The sequence below is a fragment of the Calypte anna genome, chromosome Z (assembly GCF_003957555.1).
Source record: "Calypte anna isolate BGI_N300 chromosome Z, bCalAnn1_v1.p, whole genome shotgun sequence".
Classification (NCBI taxonomy): Eukaryota; Metazoa; Chordata; class Aves; order Apodiformes; family Trochilidae; genus Calypte; species Calypte anna.
This window is the reverse complement of record NC_044274.1, coordinates 41,653,611-41,671,520: the sequence shown is the minus strand read 5'-3', so window position 1 is coordinate 41,671,520 and position 17,910 is coordinate 41,653,611. Positions and strand designations below refer to the sequence as shown.

Sequence of the window (17,910 nt, the reverse complement as noted above, 5' to 3'; positions counted from 1 at the left end):
GACAGTAATTTTTGCTTCCCTTTGTTTAGCCTCCTGAGGTTCCTGTTAGCCCAGTTGTCCAGCCTGTTGAGGTCCCTCTGAATGGCAGCAGAAACAGTTGGTCAAACTTGCTACTGTTTACTCTGTCCCATTGTCCAGGTCATTGATGAAGATTTTAAAAATTATTGCCCCTGTCCTTCATCCCTAGGATATTCTTCTGGTGCCTGGCCTTCAATTAGGCTCTTTGTGCCACAGATTGCAACTCTTTAAGCTCATTAGTTCAGACAGCTTCAAGTCCACCTTACTTTGTCCTTATGTCGTCTGTACCTCATCAGTCTGTCTATCAGCATTTTATGGGAGGTGGTGTTAAAAGCCTCACTATACTGAAGATAAACAATGTCCACTTCTCTCCCCTCACCCACTGAACTAGTAATTTCATCAGGTAGAGTGGTCAGGTTGATTAAGCATCATTTCCTCAAAGTAAATTCATGATGAATGCTCCCAGTGATCATCTTGTCTGTTATGTAGTCCATCACCATCCTAGTCACTGAGGTGAGACTGACTGCTCTAGTTCCCCAGATCCTTCTTGAACATAGGAGCAATGTGCTTTTTTCCCGTCCTCAGGAAGCTCCTTGATAGCCATAACCTTTCAAAGATCATTGAGCCTGTCTTAGCTCTCAGAGATGCATCACATCAAGTCCCATGAACATGTGCTTTACAGGCTTGTTTCAATGTTCCCTGATCTGATCCTTCTCTGAGACTGAGTCACAGGTACCTGTGATTGCTGGAAACAAGTGTTTCTTTGTAAGACAGAGCTGCAGAAAGCATTGAGTACTTTGGTCTTTTGTATGTTCTTCGCTCCCATAACCCTTGCTGTTCTCAGTATTGAGCCTGCTTATCCCTTGACTTGATTTTGCTGCTAATGTACTTAGAGAAACCTTCATGTCTCTCACTAGACTCAACTCCACACAGATTTTGGCTTTCCTAACCTTACCCATACTTTTTTAGACAATGTCTCTCCATTCCTCCTTGTTGCCCACCCTTGCTTCTACATCTTGTATCCTTCCTTTTATGTTTGAATTTAGTCAGGGAAGCCCCATGTTTATCCATGCAAGCCTTCAGCTAGCTTGTCTGACATCCTTCTCACAGTAATGGACCATCCTGGGGAGGTGATCCATGAAAAATAAAACAGCTTTCATGGATCCTCCTCTCTAGGCCAGTATTATACTGGATTCTTCCAACAAGGTCCATGAAAATAGCCCAAGTCCACTCTTGAAATACATCATTGTCCTGCTTTTAGCCTTTCTCCCCCTTCTTGGGACACTTAGGATAATTTCAAGGTTGCTGCAGACAAGGCTGACCCTGACCTTAATGCTGCTGACCTTTACATCCCTGACTGGTTCTTCCTTGTTTGTAAATGCAAGGGTCAACATTGTGTCCCCCATTTTCAGCCTGTTGATTGCCTGTAGAAAAAAGTTATCCTCAAAACACTCCAGAAACCTCCTGGAGTTTGTTTGTACCCTGCTGTGTTGTCTCTCCAGCACACAGTGGAATGATTCAAGTCCCCCATGAAGACAAGGGTCTGCAAACATTAATCTTTTTCCAGTTTTCTGAAGAGGCCTTCATTCTACCTCCTTCTCAGAAAGGATCAGTCGCAGTCACCATGGCATTCACATTGCTCTACCAACACCGATCCCACACTTTGCACACTGCCCATCCCAAACGACTATCTTTATCCATTTACGCTACCTTTTTGCATGAAGGACAGCTTTTTCCAATCCCTGTCCTTCCTAAAGAGCTTGTATGTGCATGGCAGCACACCAGTCATGTGAGTTGTCCCACCTTGTTTCTGTGATCCCATTGAGCCCTACAACTGCAGAAAGATCTCTTAATTCCTCCTGTGATTCTTCATGGGGACATGCTACATGCGTTTGAACAGCAACTTCAGATGGGCACCCAGTTTTGCTTATTTCCCAGGAAGACTCTTGCGAGTCTCCCCCAGACTGATGACCTGTCAACATTCCCTTTTTTATTTGCATATGCTGGAGGCCCTGAGCCTTGTGTTGTTCATTGTAAGGTATTTCATGTCCACACTAGCTGGTGCCCTTTGCTTGCTAGCCCAGTCAACATCTGTCTCTCACCATTCCTGGTTCAAATCTTCCCTAAGTTATTCTCTTTGTTATAAAGTGTGCTTTGTTCTGTAAATTTCTTTGTATTGCAACACTGGTGCTGAGTAACTTCTGGTTAAGATTGAGCATGATTTTGTCCTTCCTGTGTAAAAATGAAATAAAAGAAGATCCCCTGTGTGGATTTGCAGTGTGCAAATAGTACCTCGTTCACTGAGGAGGATAAAAGCAGCTGTACCATACCACTTCAAGTTAAATACAGTGGTTATGTATTTCTGTGTCTCAAGAATTTTTCAGATTGGAGCTATTTGGTTAGTATGATTTTTACTCAAAATAAAATTAAGCAACTTAGGGTATGAGTAGGATAAAATAAAATTAGATTTTTAAGCTATGGTGTAATGGAACTGTGACTGTTTCTCTGTGTTTAAAAGTCCTTGAATTTAGCATGAGTAAAACTGTTAATGTGTTCTACCTGTGCTGTAGTTTTTAGATGGCTGCTAGGTTTAGCTTCCCCATCCCTTCCCCTTTAAGGTATGACTCAAAGCCTGATAAAGTCAACAAAAAGATTGCCATTGACCTTAATACACTTTGTGGACAGACCATTAAAGAACACTTAATACTGTGCATTCTCAGGTGACATGGACAGATAACTGCATTGATATTTGTGTGCAAATTAGAGAGCATCAATATAGCAGAGAGGTCTTGAGAGCAGTTACTACCAAAATTTCCAGCAGTTTCTGAGGATTAAATATTAGTCTATGTTTTTACCTTACACAGCAAAATGAAGGTCTGATTGAGAAGTCTGCAAAATTAATGTAATCCCTGTTTTAGCTGCAGTGCAAAGATGGTTTATTTTTCTACTGTATATTTACAGGTAGGGAAATGAAACAAGTGCCTGTTTGGAAGTCTGTCAAAGTGCACATATATCACTGTGTCCTTATTTCTGCTGCTGTGCTTGTGGGCAGTATTAAATTAGTACATATGAAGTACAAACTGCAGCTGTACATTGGTTTTGTTTCATAAAGAGTACTTAATGCATCTCTATTCTTAGTTTTAAGGAGCTACTTTTCATCTAGTTGAGAACAGCACAACTTAAATACTGTTAAATAAGCATGTTCTTAAGTGTTCTGCTCTACAGGCCTGTTAATAGGCTTTTTGAAACCATACATTTTTAACAAGTTGTCTGCCTATTGTGGCACATGTATTTTTAGTTTTTAGATAACTATTCAGATGTTGTATGCTTAGCGAATAATCAACATATTAAGAAGTGGCATATTAAGAAGTTCATAGGTCTCATGAAATAATTTTTTGAAAGTTCTCTTGAAGTGGTTTCTTTTTCATTCTCTGGTTTCTCAGGAAAAGACAATAAAGTAAGTATTGATGCTTACCTTCTGTATGGTAGTCTTTGACTAGACATCTCCAGCAGTGTTTGAAAATGTAATGATAACTCTTGTTGTTAATGACAATTCCAGGAACAGAGAAGTCTTATAGGCATTGGAGGTCACCAAGAAATTTTTTTGAGGAAGTAAAAAAGCTAGTTGGAGTGATAAACTTGTATTTCAGTATCTGGATGCCACACTAGTGTGAAATGTGCTTGTGAATTAAACACGGAATTAAGTAGAAAATACATTGGAAGGTATTCATGGAGTAGTTGGAACTTTAACAGCAAAATTGGAACTTTTGTTACAGCAAATATTCCAAGTTTTAATCACTGTTTATAATGATTGGTGATTTTGGTTTCCACCTTAATTTATTAGATCTATCTGCAGTACAGTAAAATTTTTAAGGTGACTGATTACACTAGAGCTATCCTACAGTTAAAACACAGTTCCTACTATTGTGTTCATAGAGCTTTTGTTGTTATATAATGCACACCAAAGTGTACTTACTTTGTTTGTAGTTGTTGCAATGTGCTGTACCTGCACACAAAAAGTAATTTATCAGAAGACGTACTTCGAGTGTGTAAGGAGCAGAAGCAGTTCAGTGAAGAGACTTGCTTGAAACATAGTCTGAAAGTTAAGCAAAATGTTATCTTTTTTTCTGATGGTTGTAGTTAAAAAAAAAACCAGAACTTATTTTACAGGTCGTGTTCTAAGTATTTTACGTTTTAACAGTTAGTGCTAAAGAGTTAACTGAATATTGATTAGAAAGTGTTGATTCAGTAGTGAAAATCTATTTATTTTAGAGCAGTTAGAGCATTAGAGGAAAATTAAAAGGCATTCCATTTTGGAATTAACTGTTTAGTAGATATGTCACAAAAGTATGTGATAAATATTTTATGCATAACTTCTAGTGCTTAAAAGGCAATTGAAAGAAAAATAAATGGAAATAGGAAGCTCATTATCTGCAGTAAAATAATTTTAGCACAATTGTTTAACAGAGGTCAGTATTGTTGGTTTTCCTAATTTCTCTTTATGGCTGGTTTTGCACAGGAAGGAGTTACAGGAGCTGCAGAATCTTTACAGACAAAACATTGAGCATACAGCACAGCAAGATGAGCTTATAAAGCAGCTTCAGGCTCTCAATATTGATACACAAAAAGTACTGAAGGACCAAGAGGATGCTCATACAGCTGAAATGTCATCATATCAAAAAGTATGTAATTCTGCTTTATGATCAGAGGGTTCATTTTAATATCCATCTGTACAATATCAGTGGACAGAGTAATCAAAGCACTGTGTACTTTTACATGCTTTAGATCTCTGGATCTTTATTGTTACCAAAATATGGTTGGCAGAGTAACAGAGTTTATTGGCCTAATTACATGCCAGATTATATAGCCCCTAGCTTATATTGAACTGATTAGCCTTAAAAATTTTTAGTTACATCTGAAGGAAAAAGGAATGGATTCCCTAGCATATAAATTTCTGTATGTAATTTTACTTTCTCTGTTTTCTTCTTCATTTCCTAGAGCACACTCTTGTTTTTTTTTTGATTGGTTGGTTGGTTAGGTTTTTTGTTTTGTTTTTTTTTTTTTTTGTTGTTGTTTTTTGTTTGTTAATTTAAAAGTTCATTTTACTTGTAAATAACGTATTTGTGCAAATCTCAAACAATTATACCATTATAAGATGCAAACAACTTGTCTATCAAAATAAACTGAAAAAATTGTTGCCACAATAGCTTTTTAGTTAGATAACTAACTAACTAAAAACATTTAGCTATATATATGTTTACCAAACAGGTTTAACTCTGAAGAGCTGTCACATGTGCAAGACTCAGAACTTCTCATTTTGAGAACAGCAAATTATATGGATGTGTTTTTCAGTCTGTAAGCAATGCGGAAGATATGTTTCATTTTAAGGAAACAGTGAGAAAAGACACGGATAAAGTTGTATATAAAACTGTTATGTAGCTTCTGCTAATCATAGAACTGTTTTCTCAAGTTATGTGCTGTGCTTTTTTTAAAGAAATGGGTGTTTACCTTTACTGTGTTACTCAGAGCTTGCATTTTATGATAAAACTGTGAAGATGGCCTAAGTCTAGCCAGAATCAGTACTAGGTCTCTAAAAGTTTGCTTGGTTAACATTTTACAGTGCATATTGCCCATCACATTCTTGTGCAATTAACTCTGCACAAGTTTATCACTATCTGCAATAACAATATCCATTAAGTCTTTTATTCACTGCAATAGGAGCCCAGACAAGCTCGAGGCAGACTTCCATCAAATTTGTTCAGAACATCTGGGGTGTCATCTACCTACCTGGGGCAAGAAAAATTGAAAATTCCTCCATGATACGTTAATTATGTGCTATGGGAAATGGATGGGTATACTTACATGGGTCTAGGGGCAAGCCACTTCTGAACTGAGCCTGGTTTAAATTTCAGTATAGCTTCAGAAAGGTAGTTTGCAGTTCTTGATCTTTCTCAGCAGGACTTAAAAATTCTACTTAGCTGTTCATGCAACAATAGCAGTGTGGCTCTTAAGGTTTTTTTGGTATCTCCCAATTACATCAACTCATATAAGACTATAACATTTGCTGCTTTGAAGGTGTTCGATTTAGTATTTTTCCAATATAGATGAGTAACATTTCCTTCTCAAATCAGCAAAAGCCATCTCAAGCATTCTGACAAATTACACTGTGAATCTGATAAGCTTTTTTTCCAAATATCAGAATATCTATTGCACATAGAATTTTTAATATAAAAAATATGTTTTAAAAGTTGTATACATTAGAAACCAGTTTTAAAAAATAAAAGCTTTCTTTTTAAAAGTTGAATTCCCAAATTCAGAGTGGAATAGGTGTAATGTGTGGTAAACTGAGTTGACAGAACTTCAGAGAAGAGGAGATCATTTATCATGACAGTTCTGTTCTGTTTCTGATTAGAAGAACTGTTTAAAATACCCAACAGTAATTGCTTCAAAGTAATATGCATTTTCCAAAGCTCAAACTTCCTACTGAAGTTACAGCAGGCCTTTGGAAAATTTGGAATCTCTAAAAGTAATCTCTAAAAGCCTTTTTTTCCCTGAATGGAGAGGGCAAACTATTGTAGACAGATGTGCATTTTGTTTGTCTTCCATGCAATTAATAATATGCAGACTGTAACAGCTAGATAAGGATGTGTCAGCTATTCCATACACATATTCACAGAGGAATACTTCCCTACTTCTCCAAATGGCATTGAGCCTATCTGTGTATACGTCCTATGATATATTGTCCCTTACAGCAAGATCAGTGACCTCTGTTGGTGGTCACATAGGCAGTGTATGCTACATGCCTGAGTATAGCTCACATATTCCAAGTTCATCTTAACAGTTTGCTATTTAGGAAATAGCTCTCTGTGCTGATACTAGTGTATAGAATGGAACAGCAGGCTAAATAAAAGAAAAAACATTTCTGATAAGCTAATTCCAAATTCATGAACTTGTACTGGATTATATGTAAATCCACCGAGGACCACAAATTCTCTTGCAAGTCTAGCATACACATGTGAAGATCTGTAACCTGCTTTATCAAGTTGCACTGACTTGACATAGTACTATTTTTTTTGTTTAAGTAGAGATTGAATTGTTGAATCTGAAAGTGTGTTGTTTCTACAGTAAGTGTTTCTACAATAACTTCTCTATGTGAGAACATTTATGGAAACAAATTGATACCTATTTCATATTGTATTTGTAGTTCTCATTCTCAGGGCAAGGAATATTTTTCTAAAATGTATAGCTTCTGTTTTAGTGGTCACAAATGCTCTGAGGACTTGATTCCTGTGTTGGAATTAATGGGACTCAATAGATCTGTCATCACCAACAATTTCAAGGTGGAGTGACTTCAGTCAATACTCAGAATAAGACGAGAAGAGATTCTGAACTCTTATGCCAGCTTATCATAATTTAGGGCCTTTGTTCTTATAATGTAGTAGTTCCCCTTGATCTGATGCAGTCTTCAGGTTCCTTGTTAATCATGCTGATTAAAAACCTTACAGTGGAAGGCCCTTTTGGTGAAGGTGAAATACCAGTATTTGTCATTTAACAGGAAATTGCAGTTCATGTCTGGTAACTCACCTCTCAAACACAGAATAGTGGTAGAGTATATGTCTTTAATAAGAAAAGCATGGATCACTATTAAGATTTTTTGGCTTAATTAAAAAACACAGTGAGATATTTCAATGCTGAGGCTTTGCAGAAGTCTGCATCAAGTACACCAGGAAAAAGAAAAAAACAGGGTAGTATCAGATAAATTTTCAGATGTTGTGATATATTTTGTGCCTGCAGTTTGTTGCCTTTGATAGTCCTTTTCCTTGTGTTGGTGTGTGGAGATAATTTGCTTTCCTTCAAGCATGAGAAATTGTAATCAGAGTGAGAAGTTACTGGCTTCACCATCCTAAGGTTAAATTTTACCAGTAGGAGAATGCAGCAGCTTTTAAGCATAGTTAAAAATCATCAGTAAGTATTTTTATGTAAGCAGCATTAAATTCACAAATTCACAATGTAAAACTAAAATCTGACACGTGTAAATGTAGGTTCTCTCTCAAATTGAAGTGAAAACCTAAGTTTTTTTCATACATGATAAGAGCTGAGAGAAACCATACTCTCCAGTCAAATATTTTGAACCCCACATCAGTAAGTGAGTCATCATCAAAGTGGTGCACTTTGATCCACTCAGATCTTTACCAAAGGTTATCTCATGCTTTAGGTCAAGGTCCAATACTGTTTTCTGTTGTTGGGAAGTGTGTTAATTAGGTTAGTCTATTTCTTGTATAGCAAGCAACAGTACAGTTGATCACATGCTAACTAGTAGATTTTGGCTTCAGATATGTCCATAGGTTATAGATGAAAAAAATCTCAGTAGGGTCTGGTTCTTTCAGAGTGCTGTTAAACTCTGTACTCATTGGTGAGGATATCGATACATCAAAAGTTTTGTACTGATATTCGTAGTGTGCACAAGAAGTTGATGCTTGAGTGGTTTGGGAAATAAAAAATGGTAAATAATTGTAATTCGGTTGTTAATTTGATCACCATTGTCCTAATGTCTCAGGCAAGGATACTATGTTGGTTTTGTTTTGTTTTTTTTTTTTTACGACAACAAAGTTGTAGATGAAACAAATGATGCAAATGGGTAGGACAGTGCAGGAGTTAAAGGAAGAAAAAAGAAAAATCTTAAGATTAAGCTTACTTAAATATGTGAGTAATGCTGATTTTTAATTTGAGTTAAAATTGAAAGATTCACATTTATCAGAATTTTGTATATAAGACTAGTCCCATAATTTTAAACAATAAAGGAGGATTTTAAAGAATACTGTTTACAGTACAGATTAGAAACATTTTTTTGGCATTTAGTAAGACTGTTCTTCACAAACCTGCTGAATGTTCTCAGACTATATACTATATATAGGGAAGAAATATAAATAGGTTTTTGTAGTATTTTGCAGTTATTCCTGATAAACAGTCTTTCTGAGATAAATGTGTCCAAATTTTTATATACTAAAAAAAACAACACAAAAATTGCACAAAACCGATTGGTCAGGTGAATACTGGATGGGCAGGAGGAATCATACAGGAAATGGAAAATACTGGATTGATTGAAGACTCCTTAGTTTGAATTTTTGCAGTAGCAACAGTAATCAAAAGACTGAAATGACCTTTTGTGCTCTCTTCTGTTCTCTGTTCTCGAGAAAGTATGTTGATAAAGTTTTATATGTATATATTTGTATGTATTTATATATACATTTTAAATAACTTCCAAAATACCATGGTAATTGTAATTATATAGTTCCATAAAGTTGAGGAAAGAACGCTTTAGCTTTTATGAGTAATTCATCTTTCATGTTGTCTGATGCTACTTACACTTATATCCATTCTGTACTTTCTTTCATTCTTAGCCCCTCACATGTGTGTGATAATTTTTCTTTTATGATAGGTAAGCTTTATGGTCTTTTATTTCACAAGATCACTATACTTTTCTATTGTAAAACTAAACACCGTGAATGTACTGTATATAGTGTGTCTGCACTGCATCTTCCGTTCAACCTAGAACTTTTCAAACTGCCCTTGTTCTTTCAAATTCTTATAAAAAGTGTGATCTTGTAACATGGATTTCTGTTATGGTGCCCTAATAATTTCCATTATAATTTTATTGTGTCTTAGACTTATTTTTTTTTCTCACTTGTGTCATTACTATGTATTCAATATTACTATACATTTGTAATACACTGTTTTGAGAAAACAATGTAGGAGGGTGTTTCTCTTCCACCAAGTTTATTTCCTAGTGTTTCATATTAATGGATGGCTCAACATTAGTGCTGTTTCCTTGCAGGAGTATACTTGTGAAGGAAATCTTTTGAACGTCCCCACTTGCTGTGCTTTAGTTGATAACGCAGAAGAGTCTGAGAGAGAGTATTTTGGATTATGCCTTTTGGACTATGGAACTGGAAATTTTGGAGCTGGCAAATACATCACAGCTGTTAATTGGCATACATATGAGCAGTCTAAACCTAGTTCAAAATAAACCCTGTGCACTGCATTATAAATTATAAAACACTAACTCATGATATTAGTGTTGGTCATTTATGTCAACTCTTTCCCTCCACATTTTTTTCCATTTGCACTATGACTCTGGCTAACATACAATAGAATAGCATGGTTTAATTATTTAGTTTTACTAGCTTTTTCTGGAATTCATCTGCTTTCACTGGTCTGACCCAGCTTAGTTTTGCCATCACATATATCTAATGTATGTTAGTACTTTACCATTATCAGGCTATTTATTATTTTCTATCATGTGAGCACTCTTCAGAGTAATATCTTCAGGTCCTCCCAGAAGTCCCAGCTTTAGTCTTCACCCATAGCAGTGTATGTCATGTTTCAGGAAATGGAAAGCTCTGAAGTACTAGAAAGAGATTCTTGAAATACAAGAATTTTTGTTGCCTTTTTAAAATGATTTTTTAAAAAATATCACATTCATAAACAGGATAAATAATAATGATTAGGAAATTTTTATTTCTTTTAAACCTATTTTTTAATCTCATCTTGGGGACTGAACAATTTTCTGGGTAAACCTCATCTTACATTCATGTAAGGTAAATACCTATGTACAGTCAAGATTTCCAAGTTTTCACTCTTTTTTGTGAAGCATGATAGTTCTGAGATAAATATTTTACAATATTTTGGTCTTTCTTGGGTTTTCTACTCAATGTTACATCTTCGGTTGTTTGATCTCCATTTTATGTCTTGTCTCTCAACACCTGGCTTTCTGTATCTTTGTTAAAGGTAAGCCTGTTTCACTGTTGTGCAGTTCTCTATGTTCTGGACTGTGCTTACTGCAGTGCAATTAAATGTGATGACTTCTAACCCAGGGTCAGACGCCCCCCTGATAATCCAATATAAACATTAAGCATGTATTTAATGCACAAAGCAGTGCCTGGCCATAAAAGAAAAGATAGGGAGCCAAACAAATGGAAGTTTGGAAGCTGTTCTAGTTATATGTGGACTGTAAATAAAATTACTTCTTTTTTCACAGACAATTGTCATTTTAAAATTTCCTGATGTTAAATGCCTTAAAGAAAATAATTTGTATCACATAAACTACAGCACTGATGTTGTTTAAAACACTATATAAGCCTCACAGAAAGAGGAGTTATGTGAAATGTGGTTTTTCCACACAGTTTTAGCAAGTTTTATACTTTAAATAGATATGTTTTGTTATTGCTGTTTTCAAAGCAGAAAAGGTTGGAAAAGTTTCTGCAAGTAAAAAGACATGCTATTTGTCTTGTCCTGACAAATGCTGACTACCAAAAATACCCACTAGCTACATAAGGGAATGTAGCTGCCAGCTAGAAAAAAAATTATATTTTGATGTTCTCCATTCATCTTAGTAGGATGTTAACTTTCAGATACAATAATTATGACCACTTAAGTGCTGTTAGTCATAAAAGCATCAATATGTCATACCAGTATTATCCAGCTATATAGTTGTAGCTATAAGTTTGTCTTGATGTTCATTCATTTGGAAGGACATTTTCTAAAAAGTGCATAGTTTTGATAAATGATCTGTTTTTGTTCTTGTCATATACTTAGTATTTCCATAATTGCATTTTGAGAGATGATGTAAGCTTTCTTATATATACAAGAGAGGATCAGTAGGCAGAGAAATTTCAGTGTGAAAGTTTGCTTAATTCAAAATATTTATCTATCTGATTTTGAATTAATTTCCACTGTGAGATATGATATATGCTTTGGGAACAGCAGAGAAGGAGTTCACTTTGTCCTAAGTGGATTTTGAGAGCCCATGGAAATAGAAGATGACAGGAAGAAAGAAGGGAAGGAAGATTATTGTTTCCAAATTTCTTACAAAGTGTGAGGTAGACCCTTTCCAAATATAAAAGCTGTGATTATTTTTCAAAGGTTTTAATATCTAAGCAATGTAGGCTTATGAAAGGAGAACCAAGTGTATTCTTGAAGTGGAGCTGAGAGGACAAAGAGTAAAATGAAGAATAAAATAAATTTTTTACGCTTTTTATGATGTGCCTGAGTTCTTTGTGTTCAAATTAATAGATTTGGAAATTCTGATTTTTGTTAGTTTATTTTGAATGGAATGGTAGAAATTTTCTGAAGAAAATTGTCAGCTGTGGAAGTACTTGTAGAGAAGTTTTTTGTCTAAGTGAAAAGCCAATTTTGTTTAAAATAGTTTTCAGGTAGTTTTATTGAAAAAGAAGGGTAAAAATAGAGGGATGGCTGCTTGTTATGTTCTCTTATTCTTAAGTAAGTTCTTTTGGTCAATTAGATGACATGTATTGTAGTTATAACTTAGGTATAATATTTGTAGTTCTTTGTGTGCATGGACTCTCTTCTAAAGCAACTGCAGAATATATAAAATACTCTTACTTTCTGCATGAACAATGGTACAACAGCAAGGTAAGAAAGTAATATAATCTCTGGGTTTTATAGTTACTGTCAAAAAAGTTTCCACAAAATAGTTATTTAAACAACCATATTTCCAAATACAGTAGGCATTAGTAGGTGTTATATTGCTATCTAAAGCATTTTAAAAATTTAAATTTTAAACCACCTAAATACTCTAAAAAGAAAAAAATGGTATTTCACTTTTATGACAGATGTTTTAATTTTTTCCCCTATTATTAATATGGGATATATATTTTTTAATTTTGTATTTTCTTTTTATATAACTTGTTCAGGTAGAAAATGAATTCTCACATTTAGGTGTCCATTTATTTTCAAAAGTGTTGTGTTTTTACAATCTATATTTTAAAATGCATAGTGTGTGACAGGAGGCAAGAGAACACAAAGCGTGAAAAAAATTATCAAAACATAGAGTGATCTTCATGTATAAGCTACTTAGAGTGTACTTTCTCATATTTATGTGGCCATCTGCATTTAAGTTGTTTTTAATCCTGTTCTATCTCTTCTCCCCTCTCATAGCTTTATAATGAATTAACTTCTTGTTTTGAAACTGTTAAAAAAAGCGAAATTCAACTGCAGCGAAGCTGTTCCTCTCTTCAGGATCAGCTGCTTGGAAAAGATCAAAGAATTTGTCAGTTAGAAGAGCAACTTCAGCAGGCTCATAGTGCTTTAAATAGAGTACATCATAATTCTCCAAAATACGAGATGCAGGTGAGTTAACTAATAGAATAATGAAAATTGTTTCCTCTTGTTTTGAATTAAGCTTTTGTACCAGATAGTTATAATAAACCCCTGCAGTTTCCTTAAAAAGAAAAACTAGGCAACTGTTCTGCTGCAGCAGTGCAGCTATTTCTGCTGTGGCTAATAGAAAGTACTTTACAATTAAATCTGTCCTGGGAAGAAACCTGAATAATGGTGTATTCATCAAGAATCTTTTTTATAATCTCTTTTATACACCAACAATAAGAGTAAAACCAAAGTAATTGTGTTTCTGGAAAAAAATTCCTAGAAAAGATTGTGAAGTTTCTGCATTTCCTTGTGAAAGTGAAGTGTATTGGTTCTGGTTTTGTTTCATTGTTCCTGACCATGTAACTAAACCTTAGATGATGGATGAAAATACTACAGTAAGGAGAACTATTTGTCTAAGAATTTCTAGGGTTTAATTCTAAGGTTTAACATTAAACCTTAATTTGGAACTATTATAATAAATCCATCAGTCTCACTGTCAGGCCTCTCTCTTTACAAGTGTGCCAGATCTTACATATATGCCCCATACACTTTCCAAAGGCCAGTTTATGACTGGAAGTGAGTTTGAAGTGTTTTGAAATTGTCTTCTCACAACAGGTAGTAAACTTTGTAGCTTAGTTTCTTCCCTAGATTTGTACCTGGGTATTTCAGTTTTACTAGCACTCTTTCTGTTAGATAAGCAGAGAAGGGAAAACAGGTAAGGTGATGTTAAATGCAGAGCTTTGCTGTTCATGGGTAGATGAGGTAGATCTCTAATGAAGGCTTATATTAATGAGCTCAAGTATTAAAAAATCCAGTGTTTTCATTTCTCGAAGTTTGTATTAGTGGCAATATACTGTAAAATAGAAAAATGACAGAGTATATTATCTTCTGCATATGATCATGGTGGTCATTCCAGAGTTAATGTTCTAACTTCATCCAGATTATTACTGAAATGTTTATCTTAAAATTCCTAATGCACATTTTGTATGACTCTTAAAGCTCTCTTTAATTTTATGACACGTGAATTTTGTTTCACAAATGATAAAATACTTTCTTTTATGTCTTTCTTGTGGAGTGCTTACCCTTTGTTACATTCTTAACCTTTTTCTGAATCTAATATATTTTTCTTTCTTTTAGAAGATTTTGGTAGATTTTTCAACATGTTATAAATATAAAATTTGTCTCACACTGTTTCTGCTCTGAACATGGCTTTGGATCATATTTTTTGAATGTTCAAATTTTATTTTTCAGTACCTAGTTGTGCTTTCATTGTCTTGTATTACTCTAAATATATCTTAGTTATTTTGGTCCGATTACTTAATTTTTTTCTCCTAAAAGCTTTTGTGATATCTCTGGATTATATTTTGTTTTATGGTATCTCTGGACTATATTTCCTGAGTTTAAGGCAAACTTTGTTGTCTTTGTTAGGTGATGTTAGAATGCATTATTCCATTTTTCAACCTGGATATTATGTGACCATTTATTATACAGTTATGCTGTATCACATGTGGACTTGGTGTAAATATTTGATATTGGCTTTTGTCTTTATTATCCTGAATAGCTTAGTAGTTTTAGAAAGTCTTGTTACTCTACTAGCCTCCTATTTTTTTTATATTTTTTTTATCATTTGGAAAACCAGAGGTTACTCTTTCCCACCAAGTAAACTAAGCATTTTTTTCAATTACTTTGTCTCATAATTAAAGGAATTTCTAAACTCTAAATTTTAATCTCTAATTTTTTTTCTCCCCTTAAAAAATAGCGATTGGATTTTCTTAAGAGCTCCTCCTGTGGAGTTTTGCTGAAAGCCATTTTAAATCCAAGTAGACAGTTTCATTTGGATCGATTTTGTTTACTTCTTAAAAGAACTTCAGGAAATTTCTGAAGTTAGAAAAATTTTAGAAGCTAGAGACAATCTACAGTTAGTGATTCAAATTTATACTTGATTTCTTCTGAATGTTTTAACTGAGTCGCATCCAGTGTGGAATTGATACTATTTCTTTTGTTGATTTACTCTATGGCTCCTTCTAGTGGCACCTAACTTGAAGTATGTTAACCAGCATGTTTCATGTGAATTGAGATAGAAATGTGAAGCAGTCCTAAATTACTTAGTAGCTAGAGGGGTGCAAATAACTACAGGCTTCTGCTGGCTTTCTGTTATGTTTCCATCATTATCCTGTGTCTGCCTTAAAGACACTCTGATACTCTTCCTGTTCCCAGTGTATTTGAAGGAATGTACTTGTCATGATTATTTGGAGAATTTACTGGAGTATAAGTGAATATTTGTTCAGCCTGATGTTTTGCAGAATATATCAGGTTAATCATTTGAATGATTTGTAACAAGCTCAGTCAGATATTTACCAGCGCTGGTGGAGAAGGCATGTAGGAAGCAAAAGCAGACATTTTATGATAAGAAATATATCATCATCATCTGAATGCAGTGTGTGAACCTTTTTCTTGACTAAAATTCCTCCATTGTGCTATAGCAATATCCCAAATTTTGCTGACATGTTGTCTTGCTCTGGTTGAAAAGGCAGAGTCTGCCTTTCAGGTTTGTATCATAATGTTTACTCTTGGCTACATTTTCAGGACAGCCAAATACCCATTACCAATTTTAATGTCTTACAGAAATGCTTCTGCAAGGGAAGAAAGCACATTATTTCTGTGACTTGTTAATTAGCCAGAGTCCTGGTTGTTTGTGAAGTTCTGAAGTTAAATGTCATTAAGAGAACCTCCTAACTCATTCCATTATCTCTGGATTGCATCAGTAGAATTGGATAGATTTTGCTTAATTAACAGGACACCAAAGCAATGTAGGCATCTAATAGTTTTCTTCTTACCTTTGTCAAGCAATACTTCCTAGAAAAAGAATTGTTTTAAATGACAATTATATTTCTGCTGTAAAGTACTGATTTCTTGAGCATGCTCAGATTTGTGTACCTCGCTGAAAGTTCATCCTGTGGAACATACTAAAAGTCAATCAACAGCACCAGTATATCTTCAGACTCTCACTATCCAGAATTATGCATCAATGTTGCATATGTTAGCACATAATTTTTCTGGTATTTGACTTCTCTTACTATTGAAAATAAATTCTAGTCAGACAAAAATTGGTTTTATATTATTGGCTTTATTATCAAGAATATATCAGTTTTCTTTCATTAAAGGTAAAATATTCCTTTCTTTAATGTTGTGATCTAATTCTTGTCTGTGGAGCACTTGTATTGTTAAGGGCAAACTTTCTTCATTATGTGTTTACTATTCTGGTAATGTATGTGATGAAGAATTTGAATTTTCTTTACAATAAATTTCTATTTACAAGTTAGTATGTGTGCATTCAGCAGTTCTTAGATACCTTTTATCTAATGACAGAGATGAGTCTTCTTTGAATTTTGAGTCTCTTTGGTTATGTCTATGCTTGAGCAATATAGTAAGAGAACGGAACAAAAATATTTTAAATAGTTTTCAATAGAGGAGCCTTTGGAATTTGATTAATTTTATCTCATGTAATGGTTACTTCGATTCTGTTTCATTATTGGTGTTAATTTCTAGCTCTGAGTTGTATACCACACATCTCGTTATACTGTTAGTATACCACAAGTATTGCTCATGTGAATGGTGTTTAAATGTTTACTAACTGATGCAGTCATTTCTGTGTTGCCTCCTACTTTACATGTGTGTGTAGACATCAAGGGCAGTACTATGAGATGGTACTTGATGAAAGAAAAGTAATTAAGAGACATTTAAATATTATTTGTAACTAGCATCTACCTAATGACAGGTATATGCACTCTATCTAATACAGGATTCACTTAAATTTTCAGAATAATATCTATTTCTAATTATTAAGTTTTAAAAGATTCAGAATAGAAAATAGAAAATCAATTAAAATAGAAATTTCACAGAAATGTAACTTAAGCTTCTTAAGGAAAAAAAACCTGCTAAAGTTAAAATTTGAGGTTTTCTTAGATTTATATGAGACACATAAATAAAATGTTTCAAGCAGAACTGTATTCATTATTGCCTTCAGAAATTCTTCCAAGCTTATTATATTGGTTTTCTAACATCAGTATTCCTGTGATTTCAGTTTATTAGGCTTATAAAGTAGTCTTTAAAATACTGATTTTTGTTGAAATATAAGTGGTAAAAAATTAGTTGGAGAGGCTACTCTCATTTATTTAGAGATTCTACATTTTAGCCAGCATACTTACTGTGGCAATTTAAATAATTAAAGTCCGTTTTTGAGGTTTAATTTTCTATTTCTTGTTAATGATACAGCATAAGAAGCAGATACCGTGTTCAAAGTTTGGTGCTGTAAATTTTGTTTTATAGATTGGAATCTTTTCTGTTGCTGTAACTGCTTCCTAACAAAGTGCATTTTGTATTACATTTCTTTAGGCTTTACTGTTGGGAAAACTTTTCCTTTTAATTTATTTGCATTAAGTTTCTCAGCCTTGCACTCCCTGTAGGTCAAAGGTTGCCACAAATTTCTCACTGTTTTTGGCAATATTCAGCTTATTTAAAACCACTGGTAGCAATGCAAAGAACTGAAAACAGGTATCACAAAGCAACTAATAAATACTATACTAAAAAGTATTTATGTAAGAAGATGACACAAAATTGTAGTGAACATTTAGAAATATGTAATATTGCAGCACATTGTTTGTGGAAACCAGACAACTTTATCACTGCTTGAAAGCCTTGGGCCTTGAAGAAAGCAAAATGGAA

At 34.1% G+C, this 17,910-nt stretch overlaps 1 protein-coding gene across 1 annotated transcript in view; it reads left to right on the top strand.

Annotated features, from left to right (window-relative positions):
* The window catches only part of CNTLN (centlein), a 178,812-nt gene that overhangs the window by 53,077 nt on the left and 107,825 nt on the right, over positions 1–17,910 (top strand). Inside the window, 2 exon segments of the mRNA XM_030467597.1 lie at positions 4,538–4,700; positions 12,976–13,171. Of these exon segments, the coding sequence (XP_030323457.1) occupies positions 4,538–4,700; positions 12,976–13,171 (359 nt within the window).